Source organism: Ranitomeya imitator, chromosome 6 (genome assembly GCF_032444005.1).
Source record: "Ranitomeya imitator isolate aRanImi1 chromosome 6, aRanImi1.pri, whole genome shotgun sequence".
Lineage (NCBI taxonomy): Eukaryota > Metazoa > Chordata > Amphibia > Anura > Dendrobatidae > Ranitomeya > Ranitomeya imitator.
This window is the reverse complement of record NC_091287.1, coordinates 486,219,070-486,235,442: the sequence shown is the minus strand read 5'-3', so window position 1 is coordinate 486,235,442 and position 16,373 is coordinate 486,219,070. Positions and strand designations below refer to the sequence as shown.

General features: G+C 42.6%; 1 protein-coding gene across 3 annotated transcripts in view; it reads left to right on the top strand.

Annotated features, from left to right (window-relative positions):
* Positions 1-16,373, top strand: part of TRIQK (triple QxxK/R motif containing) — a 233,056-nt gene that overhangs the window by 184,132 nt on the left and 32,551 nt on the right. For all 3 annotated transcript variants that reach the window (XM_069731615.1, XM_069731613.1, XM_069731614.1), the window contains one exon: positions 847-932. In XM_069731615.1, coding sequence (XP_069587716.1) covers positions 847-932 — 86 coding nt within the window. The remainder of the gene's footprint in view (positions 1-846; positions 933-16,373) is intronic.

Sequence of the window (16,373 nt, the reverse complement as noted above, 5' to 3'; positions counted from 1 at the left end):
GCTTACCTTGCCTCAACTTTTATACTGGCTTTGATAGTGAGTCTATCGTGATATCCGCAAGGCTGAGGTCTTAAGTCTTCTGTTGCTTATGTATTCTTCTGCAGTTTGTCAAATGGCACTGTGCATTTTTTTTGGGGGGGGGGCATTTATTGCAAGTTTTTCAAATTCCCTGGCATCTGTATATTTCCTACAACTTTACACAAATTAGATTTTCATACAAATGCTCAAACTGTGTCCAAACATGCATCTACAAAAAATGTATAGGGGGTACTTCTGCATGGCATTTTTGGAGATAAAGCTACCGTAACCTCCCCAATGGAATACACAGTGTGGAGCACTATGCACGGGTGTAAGGCTCTGGCCATAGTGCTGCTCTTCTTTCTGAGATTTATCTCGGATCGCATTGGCTAGTATCAATTCAATGGGGTGAGCCTATAATCCATACAAAGAAGCCGATTATGTTTATTATTTTTAATCTTATACAAAACCTTTTTAATAGTATTTTTCTTTTCTTCATTTCTTTGTGTATAGACGCCTATTCTGTAAATTTGTCTCCTGAATATCTGTCTAACGCTTAGAAATATATAGCACGCACCTTTTTAGATCTAATTTCAGGACGGCGTCTCTTTATGAATTCTATGCAGATTCCCTCGCGGTGCTGTAAATAATCTTTGCGTGTCGCCATACTTGTACGTCTCTGTTTATTGCGGCTGAACATTATTGCACGTTTGCGATGGTGGGTATTTTTAATAATAATGATGAAAAAAAAAACCCTCGAATCGATAATGCTAAAATAATTACGAGTGTACATTTAGCCATCAATTATTTATTCTATTTCTACTTTAGGAAGGCAAGACTACAAGAAAACCAAGCCTGTATTAAAAGCAACACGGCTAAAAGCAGAAGCCAAGAAATCAGCAATCGGGATTAAGGTAGACATGTATTTGATAACTCACATTAACTTTCGCTGCATGTCTTCTTCCCTTCTCCCCCAGGATGTGCTGTGTGAATATTGATTTCTGAGCGAGATTGCTTCTGACACTTCAAACCCTGAGTACAATGTCTGCACCTAAAATATTTATCGCGCGCTGCCTTACTTAAAGCATTGATTAACCCTTTGATTGCTGCAAACAGTTGATTTTAAAGGCATGTCAAGGGTCCTTGTGTTAAATGGGACGAACGCCGGCGTGACTCGGTAATGTGTCATTTTGAAAGAAGAAACTTGGAAGATCCCAATCTTCAGGTTTTATTATTTTCTTACCATCATGTTTCTGGTGACGCACATATTAAGTATATGTATTTCATAATGTTATGTAACCTTCCCGTTGTATACAGCAGAAATGGGGGAAGAGGTTTGTACTGTTCACTCTGGTTTTAGGATCTGGTTCTTCAGGGAGAATTGCATTAATTGTTTTCCAGGCTTTATATTGGTCAGCGAAGGCTTTGTGCGTTTCAGCCTGACGTGTACAGATGCCTTCTTCACCCTGAAGTTTTTCTTGAATTTGGATAAAGATTCTTAATTTCTTCTAAAATAAATTAAAAACAAATTCAAAACCATGTCACAAAATGCTACCGAAATCCTGATTCTTAATGAATCCAGCGCATCTGAATAGTGGCATGCGTCTCTCCGCACGTGTCTTGCCACAAATCTTACTGATTAACATTTGTGGTAAAGGAACACCATCGCTTGTCAAGAATTTGAGTGGGAGTTGCCATGCCCCAATCCTGCCTCCGCACTGACCACTAAAAACCACATAACTTTAGCGCAGTGTTTTGCTGTTGCTCCAATACATTGTCTTTTCAAAGCTTTTTACACCAGAATTCCTGCGTAAAAGCTTTAATGAATCAGGGCCTTGACTGACTTGAGTGTAGCTCATGATTCTTGTTGAGCAATTAAAAGGAACATCTTAAGGAGCATGGACTGGATAATGAAACGGCACTGCAGCATAGTGTTTGGGAGAGAAGGCAGCAAAACATAGTGATGACGTACAGCACAGTCCAAAAGTTTGGACACACTTTCTTATTTAAAGATTTTTCTGTATTTTCATGACTATGAAAATTGTAAATTCTCACTGAAGGCATCAAAACTATGAATGAACACATGTGGAATTATATACTTAACAAAAAAGTGTGAGACAACTGAAAATATGTCTTAAATTCTAGGTTCTTCAAAGTAGCCACCTTTTGCTTTGATGACTGCTTTGCACACTCTTGGCAATAAATAATAATATTTAATAATTAAAAAAAACAATACTCAAACTTTTTTTGTACATTGATGTAAGCAGTCAAATGGGTTCAAACGTAGACATACACTTTAAGTACTTATGGATTGCAAATACTTAGACGGCATGCATCATGAATGATGTTTCATGTACCTGTGTATATATATTAAAATCCCACCGGTGTATGATGCACCGATTATATTAAGAGTGATGGATCCATCTGCTATAAATAGGAGTCTACGGAAGCTATGACTTTGGGTAGATTTAATTCTAAAAATTACGCCTAATGCTGTCATATTGGGGATTGCGTTACCCTCAATTATTTCATTATTTTTCGAATTCTCTGAACCTTTAGTGTTCACCACTTACATACCATAATAAAACTTAGAAAAAGAAACGTGAGTAGAAGTATTTTTGATACTAAGATAATTTTGTGTTTTACCCAAGTCCATTATATACCGTTACTCTTGTGTCTTATGGGCACTTTCTTCTGAGACCAACAGTGCAGCCCAAAGATAGGATTGCAGTAGGGAACGTGGCTGAAGTCCCCTTATCGGATTTTTCAGCTCAATATATTTTCTATGCTTTAGTCCTACCTGTTTGTAATTCATACGGAGAGGTGGAAAATAAGAGATGAGGGATAAGTACAAGCTCTGGAGCACTTTAGATTCCATTGTTCCAGCAGCAAAGTGCTCTCACGTATGTATAAGGATGGAGTGTATGTGCTCCAAAAAGGGGACGTCGGAGTCTCATAGGCTGATATAATTAGTAGGCAAAGTTATGTATTATGTATCACATAAGTACTCTAATTGTACTCTTTGAAGAGTCCAAATGTTTGTTCGGTATCCTCCAGCTACTTTTTAAAGAGTAACAGCCCTTTTAATTATTATTTCATAAATCAGTAGCGCACATAAAATATATTACAAAGTTGCTTAATTTAATCATAGAAATCTGCTTTTTTTTCCTCCTCTTAAATCGATCATTCATCCATTAATACCCTGGTAAAATCTGTATTAACCCCTTAACGACCAGAGGTATTTTTGTTTTTGCATTTTAATTTTTCGCTCCCATTCTTCCCAGAGCCATATCTTTATTTTTCCGTCAATATGGCCATGTGAGGGCTTTTTTCTTGCAGGACGAGTTGTACTTTTGAATGACGCCATTGGTTTTAACATATCGGGTGCTGTAAAAATGGAAAAAAATCTGCAAGTGCGGTGAAATTCCAAATAATAAAAACTGCAACCCCAGTTTTTTTGTTTTTTTACCATTTTCACTAAATGCTAAAACTGATCTGCTATTATGATTTTCCAGATCATTCCGAGTTCCTAGTCACCAAACATGTCTAGGTTCTTTTTTAGTTAAGTGATGAAAAAAAATTCCAAAGTTTGAAAAAAGCAAAAAAATTTTTTAAAAATGCGTCATTTACCGATACCCATAGTTGTCTGTTTTTCATGGTCTGGGGCCGGGTCAAGGCTTATTTTTTGCGCACCAAGCTGACATTTTTAATTTTAGCATTTTGGTGCAGATACGATGTTTTGATCGCCCATTATTGCATTTTGATGCAATGTTGCAATGACCAAAAAAGCATAATTCTGGCTTTTTGACTTTTTTTCTCGTTACACTGAACGATCAGGTTGATACTTTTTTTATATTGATAGATCTGGTGATTCTGAACGCGGTAATACCAAGTATGTGTATGTTTGATTTTAATTTTTTGGGGGGATTGGGGTGAAAGAGGGGTGATTTAAATATAATATATATATATATATATATATATATATATATATATATATATATATATATGTATTCTACTATATAATTGTCTAAGCGTCACTTCCATCTTTCTGTCCTTCTTTCTGTCTGTCACGGATATTCATTGGTCAAGGCCTCTGTCTGTCATGGAATCCAAGTCGCTGATTGGTCGCGGCAAAACAGCCACGACCAATCAGCGACGGGCACAGTCCAGAAGAAAATGGCCGCTCCTTCCTCCCCGCAGTCACTGCCCGGCGCCCGCAAACTCCCCTCCAGTCACCGCTCACATAGGGTTAATGCCGGCGTGGCACGCCGTTCAGGCAGTAAACTCCACCTATTTTCATTTTTTTGTGCTGCTTTCCTTTTTTAGATCCTAATGGCACTGAATCAATAAGGGTGAATGTTTTATTTTCCTCCAATAGGAAGCGTATTCAATGTCCTGATCGGAAAAAGGTGAAAGCGTAAACGTCTTTATAAACCGGTCCCAGGAGAGGCTCGAGCCTCGGCCCAGCTGTCACCCGCATATTAGCGCAATCAATTAAAGGGCAGTAGTATTATGGCACGGGATCGATCAGTTTTTACTGGGTCGCTATTCCACTAAGCACCGCCAAATAATCGGCGAAAACAAACAAACAAAATTTGCAAATGAAGTTCAGTGTTTGCCCTGGGATTACACTTACTCCTTGCCCAGCATCTATCCATGGTAATGAAGCTGGCAGCTCGCACACCTCACAGACACATTGTCTGCAATTCTACATGTTCTATTTAGAAAAAGATATTAAAATATGTTAAAACAGAAGAGCATCTTCCTTGTATGTGGCAGATGAAAAATCAATTTTTACAAGTTCTAGCTAATAGGAAATGCCAAGGTATTACTACCAAGCTGTACCAGCTGCTCGGCTGCCAGATGACGGATTTGGGTTCCTTCCAGTATTTGCTATTCTAATCATGAAACAGTACTTTCTCTCTTTTTTTTTTCTCTTGACTGCAGATCTTGATCAAGCATTGCCATACGATGTAGCATGTTTTCCCAACATAATCTCTGCAGTTAGTGCCGTGTGTCAGTTTTTAATGAGGAAAAGGAAATTGTCATTTTTGTTAAAGGATGTTTCATTAACCTTGTGTGTTTCTTTCTTTCTTGATTTGTTTTTTGTTTAAATTAGATGTCATGTTCCCTTTTATAATTTTCTATGTTCTTGTGCTTTATTGCAATTTGGCACGGCTTTATTTTTTCAGCATTTTTTTTTTTAAAGTACAGAAGTAAAGTTAATAAAAAAAAAAATTGTGTGTGAAAGAGTATCACAATCCCTGATGTGAGCGAGAAGTAGCACTCTTGGGTTTAATAAACTGGGCTGTAATTATCTATTACTAGACCAGGCTGTCTGGAGAAAATTGAAAGGATTCTATCATGGGTGAAACCTTTTTTTATTACCGTATATACTCGAGTATAAGCTGAGATTTTCAGCCCATTTTTTGGGGGCTGAAAGTCCCCCTCTCGGCTTATACTAGAGTCATGCCCGGGGGTCGGCAGGGGAGGGGGAGCTGGGGCTGTCTAGTTATACTTACCTACTCCTGGCGCGTTCCCTGCAGTCCCTGCTTCTTCCAGCGCTGCATCTTCTTCCTGTAGTGAGCGGTCACATGGTACCGCTCATTACAGAAATGAATATGCGGTTCCACCTCCCATAGAGGTGGAGCCACATATTCATGACTGTAATGATCGGTAACTGTGACCGCTCAATACAGGAAGAAGATGCAGCGCCGGGAGAAGCAGGGACTGCAGGGACCGCGCCAGGAGCAGGTAAGTATACTGGGAGCGCTGCACGATATTTACCTGCTCCTCGCTCCGGTGCGGTTCTGTCTCCAGCGTCCTCTGGCAGTGACGCTCAGGTTAGAGGGCGCGGTGACGTAGTCAGTGCGCACCCTCTGCTGAGCGTCAGTGCTGGAGACGGAGACGCACGAGGAGCAGGTAAATATTGAAAGCGCCGGCGTCCTGAGCGAAGAGAGGCGAGTATGTGATTTTTTTTTTTTAATTGTAGCAGCAGCAGCATTCTATATGGCACAGCTTGATAAGGAGCATCTTTTTGGCCATAATAAACGGTGCAGAGCATTATATATGGGGCACAGCTTTATATGGAGCATCTATGGGGCAATAGTGAACAGTATGGAGCATTATATGTGGCACAGCTTTATATGGAGCATCTATGGGGCCATAATGAACGGTACGGAGCATCTATTTTTATTTTTGAAATTCACCGGTAGCTGCTGCATTTCCTACCCTAGGCTTATACTCGAGTCAATAAGTTTTCCCAGTTTTTTGTGGCAAAATTAGGGGGGTCGGCTTATACTCGGGCCGGCTTATACTCGAGTATATACGGTATTTTTTTTTCTGTATCACATTATATGGGGGGATATCCTTATTTGCAGCTCGCATCAGCACGAGAAAAAAAAAACTGTCCATACATCTAAAATATCACTCTGGATTGGATTCATATGGTCGAATATGTGTACACATTTGCTCATCGTTGCCGTCACACAGTTTATTTTGTAACTGAATGATTGATCAGATATGTTGACACTGAACATGCTGTATACTCCTTTCCAATTAGTCAAGATTTATTTATCTTGTGTAGGAGCAGCTTTGAAGAAAATTCAGGAATTATAAGTCGATAGCAACGTAGTCAAGACCTCTAAATAATATCCCAGCTAGTTTCTAACTGTTTAGCAATAGCCACTTTTATAAGGTATTCATATAAATTCTTTATTGAAGAGACCCTCGACTCTAAAGTGTGGTAGTAATAATAATTTTCTAGAACGCCAAAATATTCTGCAGCACTTTACAATTAAACGGGGACATGTACAGACAATAAAAGACATTACAGAATAACACACAGCTCAAGAGTTACAGGAGGACTTAGGGCCCTACTCACAATCTGTAACTCACATTTTTATTTTTTGATTGGAGCTACTGTTTCATGTATAAAATGAAAGGGTTAATCATTAAACCTCCACTTGACTGATACCAATTGGAGGCCAACCAACATCTACACTGTCAGCCTGGTGGGTGTTGGAGCTACTGTTTCATGTATAAAATGAAAGGGTTAATCATTAAACCTCCACTTGACTGATACCAATTGGAGGCCAACCAACATCTACACTGTCAGCCTGGTGGGTGTGGACCCACTGCGCCACGGACCGAGGAAAGATTGGAGGGGCAGACAGTTGAGTCAGAGCAGATTCTGGTTCACAGACAGGATGTACACTGGGGCTGGTTCATACAGTGCAGATTTTGGATTACAGACTGGATGGACACTGGTATCAGGTGCAGGTACTGGTTCAGACTAGGCAGGTTCAGGAAGATAGAACAGTAACGTGACAAATGCTAATCTTCCTCGGGCATCTTCCCTAAAGATGAAGGTGCCTTAAGCTTTTGGCTGGAGACACATCAGGTGCGCATGCGTTGTCTCTTTAAGAATACGGCAGCATGCGTGCCCTAAGCACACTGCCAGGAGACCTGCGTGGTGCGCACAGGCCCTGGGACACAGAGAACACGGAAGGGTGGCTGTGGTGGCAAGTCTGTCGGCGTCTCTTCCTGGTGGTTTGGGAGGCAGCGTGCAGGGACGCCGACGTTACGCACTTCATACACAATTATTTAGGCAATTTGTATTTTTGATTAATTTTATTATTGAACAACTACAGTGCTTAATGTCAATCTAAAAGGCTAATAAACCTGAATATTCAAGAAAGTAAAAGTGAAGTTTTGTCTTTCAGAGAATATCTGTGTGCAAAATTATTATTGAAAGATGCAGGCTTTTTCCTGTGCTACTGCTTGAAGAAAGTATCTTTTAAATCTGGCAGTAGGTTCGGGAATTGTTTTTTTTTTTTTTTTAAACCCAAAAGGTCCAACTAGCTCATCTTTAAGAATACCAGCTCATACCAGTTCCCCACCTCCACCTTGGTGGTGTCTGAGTGGAAGTGGAGGTCTGTGCCAGTTACTGATCCAGCCACGGACCCATCCATCTGGTCCATCAAGAGTCATTCTCATCTCATCAGTACATAAAACCTTTGAAAAACCTGTCTTCAGATATTTGTTGGTCCAGTTTTGATGTTTCAACGTATGTCTTGTTCAGTAGTGGTCGGGTTTCAGCCTCCCTTAGGCCCCTTTCACACATCAGTTTTTTGCCATCAGTCGCAATCCGTCGAATTAAAAAAAAGACCGGCTCCGTTGTATTCGCGATGGATTGTGACGGATGGCCTCACGTTTCATCCATCGTTCGTGTTTGTCCGGTGGCTGGAAACAACGGACAAAGTAACGTTTCTTGTGTAAGTCGAAAAATCGGACAGCAACGGATCCGTCGCCGTCCGTCGTTTGCTCGAATTTAAACCTATGGGCGCCGGATCCGTCAAATGGCGGAATCCGGCAACAAATTCCGTTTTTTTTAACTGAGAATTCTTCGATTTATTTAGGATCCAAAAAATTCATGGTGTAATCACAAATATGAAAACTGCAATAAGTTTGGTACTCCAACATACATTATATCAAAAGACAATAATATCAAACCACCTCATCCTGCCATTCTACTCTTCCTTGAGGTGAAATAAAGTACTCTGCAAATTTGTCATTTCTACGGATGAGGTCTCCAACACGTGCAACCAAAATATCAAAGTTTTCCGCTTTCATCCGAGCAGTTAAGAAAAAACTTCTCGGGGTTTCCTCTCCACTCCATATATAACATATAATACACCCCAAGTGTCATTCTCAGTGCAGTGATTGGGTGGATCCATAAACGATGCCGGCGTAGATGCATGATGTCTTTCTCGCTCCTTTTCAAGAACGATAGCTTCCAAATGATTCGCCTCAAAAGTAAAATCCACGTAGATCTGCACATTGTTCACAATCACACCATCCATTTTTGCCACATGCTCTACAACCTGTCAAAGATGGGGTGTAGAAACACTGTATATATAGGTTTTCAGTAGCCAATAACGTTTGGGAGACTCCCATTGGGCGTTTTTAAAAAAATGGATCCATCGAAAAACGGAAGAACGGATGAAAAAACTGATGCGACGGATCCGTCTTTTTGCCAAATCCGCTAGTCGGATCCGTCGAAAAAACAAATCCGTCGCATCAGTTTTTCGCAATGCGGATCTGTTGAGCCAACGGATTGTGACTGACGGCCAAAAACTGATGTGTGAAAGGGGCCTTACCTTGACTCCATTGCAGAATCAAAGTCTCCACTGCTTGGCTGCTGGTAAAGGCCCTAAAGGAATAATGACACTGCCCCTTCACTGGACCTAAACCGTATGGAGAACTTTATGGTGGTGAAGGAAAACAGTCACCTGTCTGAACAGTGTATAGAAAGCTGTGGTTGGTGCTGCCCAAAAGGTAAATTGTCAACAGATTAACCCCTTCATGACCCAGCCTATTTTGACCTTAATGACCTGGCCATTTTTTGCAATTCGGACCAGTGTCCCTTTATGAGGTAATAACTCAGGAACGCTTCAAAGGATCCTAGCGATTCTAAGACTGTTTTTTGTGACATATTGAGCTTCATGTTAGTAGTAAATTTAGGTCAATAATTTTTGCGTTTTTGTGAAAAAATTGGAAATTTGGCAAAAATGTTGAAAATTTCGGAATTTTCAAATTTTGAATTTTTATTCTGTTAAACCAGAGAGTTATGTGACACAAAATAGTTAAGTAGACATGTGGGTAATGTTATGTATTAACATCAGCACAATTTTGTAAACAATTTTTTTTTTTTTTGCTAGGAAGTTATAAGGGTTAAAATTTGACCAGCGATTTCTCATTTTTACAGAAAAATTTACAAACCATTTTTTTTTTTAGGGACCACCTCACATTTGAAGTTAGTTTGTGGGGTCTATATGGCTGAAAATACCCAAAAGTGACACCATTCTAAAAACTGCACCCCTCAAGGTGCTCAAAACCACATTCAAGAAGTTTATTAACCCCTCAGGTGCTTCACAGCAGCAGAAGCAACATGGAAGGAAAAAATGAACATTTAACTTTTTAGTCACAAAAATGATCTTTTAGCAACATTTTTTTTTATTTTCCCAAGGGTAAAAGGAGAAACTGGACCCCAAAAGTTATTGTACAATTTGCCGTGAGTAAGCCGATACCCCATATGTGGGGGGGAATCACTGATTGGGCGCACGACAGGGCTCGGAAGGGAAGGAGCGCCATTTGACTTTTTGAATGAAAAATTTACTCCAATCTTTAGCGGACACCATGTTGCGTTTGGAGAGCCCCTGTGTGCCTAAACATTAGAGCTCCCCCACAAGTGACCCCATTTTGGAAACTAGACACCCCCCCCCCCCCCCAAGGAACTTATCTAGATGCATAGTGAGCACTTTGAACCCCCAGGTGCTTCACAAATTAATCCTTAAAAATGAGAAAGTACTTTTTTTTCACAAAAAAATTATTGTAGCCTCAATTTTTTTCATTTTTACATGGGCAACAGGATAAAATGGATCCTAAAATTTGTTGGGCAATTTCTTCTGAGTACACTGATGCCTCATATGTGGTCAGAAACCAATGTGTGGGCACACGGCAAGGCTCGGAAGGAAAGGAGCGCCCTTTGACTTTTTGAATGAAAAATTAGCTCCAATCGTAAGCGTACACCATGTCGTGTTTGGAGAGCCCGTGTGTGCCTAAACATTGGAGCTCCCCCACAAGTGACCCCATTTTGGAAACTAGACCTCCCAAAGAACTAATCTAGATGTGCGAGGATCACTTTGAACCCCCAAATGCTTCACAGAAGTTTATAACGCAGAGCCGTGAAAATAAAAAATCATTTTTTTCCACAAAAATAAGTTTTAAGCCCCCATTTTTTTTCCCAAGGGTAACAGGAGAAATTACGGTAGACCCCAAAGTTGTTGTGCAATTTTTCCTGAGTACGCTGACACCCCATATGTTTGGTTAAACCACTGTTTGGGCGCACGTCAGGGCTCGGAAGTTAGGGAGCGCACCATTTTACTTTTTGAACGCAAGATTGGCTGGAATCAATGGTGGCGCTATGTCGCATTTGGAGACCCCTGCCCTGATGTGCCTAAACAGTGGAAACCCCTAAATTCTAACTCCAACACTAACCCCAACACACTACTGCCCTAATTCCAACTCTAGCCATAACCCTAATCACAACCCTAACCCCAACACACCCCTAATCCCAACCCTAACCATAACCCTAACCACAAGCCTAACCCTAACCCCAACACACCCCTAACCCTAAGCTTAACCCTATTTCCAACCCTAACCCCAATTCCAACCCTAACCCTAATTCCAACCCTAAGGCTATGTGCCCACGTTGCGGATTCGTGTGAGGCTTTTTCCGCACAGTTTTTGAAAAATCCGCAGGTTTTTTTGTGTGGATTTCACCTGCGGATTCCTAGTGAGGAACCGGTGTAAAACGCTGTGGAATCTGCACAAAGAATTGAGATGCTGCGGAAAATATAACGCAGCATTTCTGCGCAATATTTTCCGCACCATGGGCACAGCGGATTTGGTTTTCCATAGATTTACATGGTACTGTAAACGTGATGGAAAACTGCTATGAATACGCACCGTGTGCACATAGCCTAATTCTAACCCTAATTGCAACCCTAACCCTAATTGCAACTCTAATCCTACCCCTAACCCTAATTGCAACCCTAACCCTAGTTCTAACCCTAATTCTAACCCTAGTTCTAACCCTAACAATAGTTCTAACCCTAGTGGAAAAATAAAAGTAAATATATTTTCTTTATTTTATTATGTTCCCTACCTATGGGGGTGATAAAGGGGGGTATTTTTTTATTTATTTTTATTTTAAACACTGTGATAGAGGTTCTATCGCAGCGATCAAAATGTACCTGGAACAAATTTGCCAGCTGGCAGATTCGGCGGGCGCACTGCATATGCACCCACCATTTCGGAAGATGGCGGCACCCATGGAGAAGATGGACGGACACCGGAGCTCGGTAAGTATGCTGGGGTGGGATCGGACAGCGGGGGGTGAGATCGGACTGCGAGAGGAGCGGACAGAAGGACGGAGGGGAGCGGAGGACAGCAGATGACAGGACGGAGGGGAGGAGATCGGTGGCGGGGGCAGATCGCGGTCTCCAGCCGATATTGCAGCATCGGCCATGGCTGGATTGTAATATTTCACCAATTTTCATTTTTATTGGTGAAATATTACTATCGTTTTGATTGAAAGAGAAAGTGAAACATCACTTTCAACAGCCAATCAGGGCGATTGTTGCCACGGGGGGGGGGGGGGGAGATGTTGGGCAGGTCGGATGAAATTAGTTAACCCTTTCACCCGACCTGCAGGAGCGCGATCCGACCATGACGCATATGCTGCGTCACAGGTCGGATTGGCACAGGTTTTCATGACGCATACGCTGCGTCAAAGGTCGGGAAGAGGTTAAGAAACTGACAAACTTCTTGGTTGGAAAGCTTATGACTGGTATGGAAAAGGCAAACTATCTTTGCCATTGAGATATGGATATAGATTCACACTAGGCGTTTTTGGAGTGGTTTTTAATGCAAATTTTCAGCTGCATGTTACAGTACCAGCAAAGTCTGAGATTTCCGAAATTTCATGCACACACATCGCACATGCACACACTTGTCATCAGTGTTTTGTGCTTTGCGTGGTGTTTTGCACAATGGAGCATGTCACATCTTTCAGCATTTTCCCAGCGTTTTTTACCCATTGAAATGAATGGCTGGTAAAAAAAAAAAAAAGCTGAAAACACGCACCTGGTATCGGGTTTTGCTGCGTTTTGTGTGCCAAACCATGATTCTATAGAATAGGACTTTTTTTCCTATCGCCACGACAGCACCCACAACGAGAGAGGGGATCCGCCCACCTTCCGGACAGGAACCTACAGGTTAAAAAGGGGCGGTCCCCCTCGCCCTCCAGTTTGGGTTCCTGTCCGGACGGCGGGAGCCTACAGGTCGTTTTTCACCTACCCGGGTCCGCCAAGCCTCTGTGCGGTGTCCAGGTGGGAACGGCAGAGTCGGCCCGGAAGCAGCGTCGGGGGAAGTTCTGTGTCTAGCTTCCCCCCTCGTCTGGCAAGGAGCGGCTGAACGCTGAAGTGGCGTTCCCAGGGGAAGGCACGCCGTCCTGGGTCGTCCACACGCGCGCGACACTGCGGGAGCAGGTCGGCGCTTATGACCCGGAAGTGAACCAACGACTTCCGGAGGAGGCCGGGAGGAGGAGCGCGGGACCTTTGAAAAGAAGGCAGCGCTTGGTGAGTGGTGTGCGGCGATATGTCTTCCACAGGAGACGCCGAACACCGAAAAGGAGAGCAGCAAAGGAGCAGCAGCAGATCTCAGAGTGGAGATGTGGCACGCGGGCAGCAGGATCCTGGCACGCCACATCGCACCTCACCTCCTCAGAAACCGTTATTCTAATTTCATCAGCAGTGGTGAGTGTTATATCTGAGCCACTGGCTGATACAATTGTCTTCTATACTATGTTTTATTATAGGGGAAGAAGGTCTCAAAATCCAAACATAAGCAGTGTGCATTATGCATGGAACCACTACCTGACACCTATGTAAAGAAATTATGTCAGACGTGTATATGCCGCACGTTAGAGGAAGAGGCTCCCCTTCGTGTATCGGATTTGAGGGAAGTTATCAGGGAAGAGATAAAATCTTCTCTTAAATCTAAACGGCAGGAGAAGATTAGTATGGAATTGGTATCCGATTCCAGCCCTTCGTTGCAGGAGGGCGAGTGCTCGGAGAGTTCATCACCATCCTCCTCAGATGAGGAAGGAAGGCCTTGCTTTGCCACAGATAATATGGAGGCTTTAATTAAGGCAGTCCGTGCGACGATGGGTGTAGCTGAGAGTAAAGAGCCTAAGACAACCCAGGAAATCATGTTCGCAGGGCTGAGCCAGAGAAGTCGCAAAGCTTTCCCGGTAGTAGAGACCATTAAAGATCTGGTCAAACGGGAGTGGGACAAGCTGGATAAAGGGTTCTTACCTTCGGCCGCAAAAAGAAGGTACCCCTTTGAGGATGACACCTTATCCCAGTGGATGAAGATCCCAAAAATAGATGCGGCAGTAGCCTCTACCTCGAAAACAGGCTCGCTACCATTGGAGGATGTAGGACTCCTTAAAGATCCTTCAGACAGGAAGGCTGACATGCTCCTTAAGAAGGTGTGGGAAGCATCATCTGGAGCCTTTAAGCCCGCAATCGCAGGCACCTGTACGGCAAGATCAGTTATGGTCTGGGTGACTCAGCTGGAGGAGCAGCTTAAAGCAAAAGTACCCAGGGATAAATTGTTAAACTCCCTGTCTCAGGTCAGGGAAGGAGCGGCTTATCTAGCGGATGCATCGATTGATTCCCTGAAATTGGCTGCAAGATCGGCGGGTCTCTCAAACGCAGCCCGACGGGCACTTTGGCTGAAGACCTGGAAGCGGGATGCTCAGGCAAAAGCTAAATTGTGCTCCATTCCGTGTAGGGGTGAGTACCTATTCGGCCCGGTGCTGGATGACATCCTGGCAAAGGCAGAAGACAGAAAGAAGGGATTCCCTAAAACATTTAATCCCACTTTTAGGAATGCCTTCCGGAGACGCATGCCCTTCAGAAGATTCCAGACAGACCAGCAGGGAAATAATCGCGACTGGGAAACATCGGATCAAAAGAAGAAAGGTGGATACTATAAGAACCCTCCATCTTTCTCAAGACGTAGACGTAATTACAGATAAAACTGATCTACCAGTAGGGGGAAGACTAAAGTTCTTCTCAGAAAGATGGGAAAAGATTACTTCTAGTGCCTGGATAATGGGGGTGGTTGAGTCAGGATTAAAATTAGAATTTTTGAGAACTCCACCAAATCATTTTGTGATAACATCACTGGACACTCCGGCCCAACAACAGGCCTTAGAATTAGAGATTCAACAATTGCTTACAAAGCGAGTTATTGAAGAAGTACCAAAACATCAGGAGAAGACGGGCTTTTATTCTCCGCTATTCTTAATCTCTAAACCTGATGGGTCCTTTAGGACTATCATAAATTTACGAAAATTGAATAGATATCTTCAGTACCACGCTTTTAAGATGGAATCCATTAAGTCAACAACTAAGCTTTTGTTTCCTAGGTGCTACATGTCGGTCTTGGATCTAAAGATGCGTACTACCATCTTCCAGTTCACAGAAATCACCAGCAATTCCTCAGGATGGCAGTATGGGTAAACCATCAGATTAAACATTTCCAATATTTGGCAATGCCCTTTGGCCTGTCCATGGCACCTAGAATTTTTACTAAAGTTATCTCGGAAGTAATGGCCCATATTAGGGAAAAGGAAACCCTTGTAGTGCCCTATCTAGATGATTTTTTGATAATTGGAAATTCAATGGCTCAGTGTACATATAGGGTAAATGCCATAATATCATCCCTACAGGAACTCGGTTGGATAGTCAACTGGAAAAAATCAAAACTAGAACCCACAAGACGTCAGACCTTTCTAGGAGTTCTGCTAGACTCAGAAGACCAGTCATCCTTCCTACCAGAAGAGAAGAAGCAGAAGATTATTCAAAGAATCAGGGCTGTAAGGAAAACTCCAAACTTAAGTCTAAGAGACGCAATGTCTCTACTAGGATCTTTAACCGCGTGTATATCGGCAGTGAGATGGGCTCAGGTTCACACTCGAATGCTTCAATACGAGGTTCTTCAAGCGGAGAAAGATCTTCATGGTGCTCTGAACAGAAAATTCGATCTATCACCCGCCACTCTTCACGATCTAAAATGGTGGCTCGATCTGGCACATCTGTCAAAAGGGGTTCTCTGGACCATCACTCCGAACAATGTAATTACAACAGATGCCAGTCCGTTCGGTTGGGGAGCCCATATGGAGGACATTCTGACCCAAGGGCAATGGTCGATTCAAGAATCCCAGTATTCCTCAAATCTAAGAGAGCTTGTGGCAGTCAAACAGGCTCTTCTTTGCTTACTACCATCCCTGAGGAATGCACATGTACAGATACAAACAGACAATATGACTGTGGTAGCCTATATCAATCATCAGGGGGGACAAGATCTCGATCCCTAATGACCACTACAGCACAGATATTGTCTCTGGCCGAGAATCACTTACAATCCCTGTCGGCAGTTCACATAAAAGGAGAACTCAATATAGAGGCGGACTATCTCAGTCGCCATTCCCTTCGTCAGGGAGAGTGGTCCCTAGACCAACAGGTATTCGATCAAATAGTCAATCTGTGGGGTGTACCGATAATAGACCTATTTGCTACGAGAAAGAACAGGAAGGTCAGGAGGTTCGCATCCTTACACATGGCAGACCAACCATTCATAGTGGATTCCCTTCGTGTCCGTTGGGACTTCCAGCTGGCTTATGCCTTTCCTCCTATGTGTCTGATTCCGATAGTTCT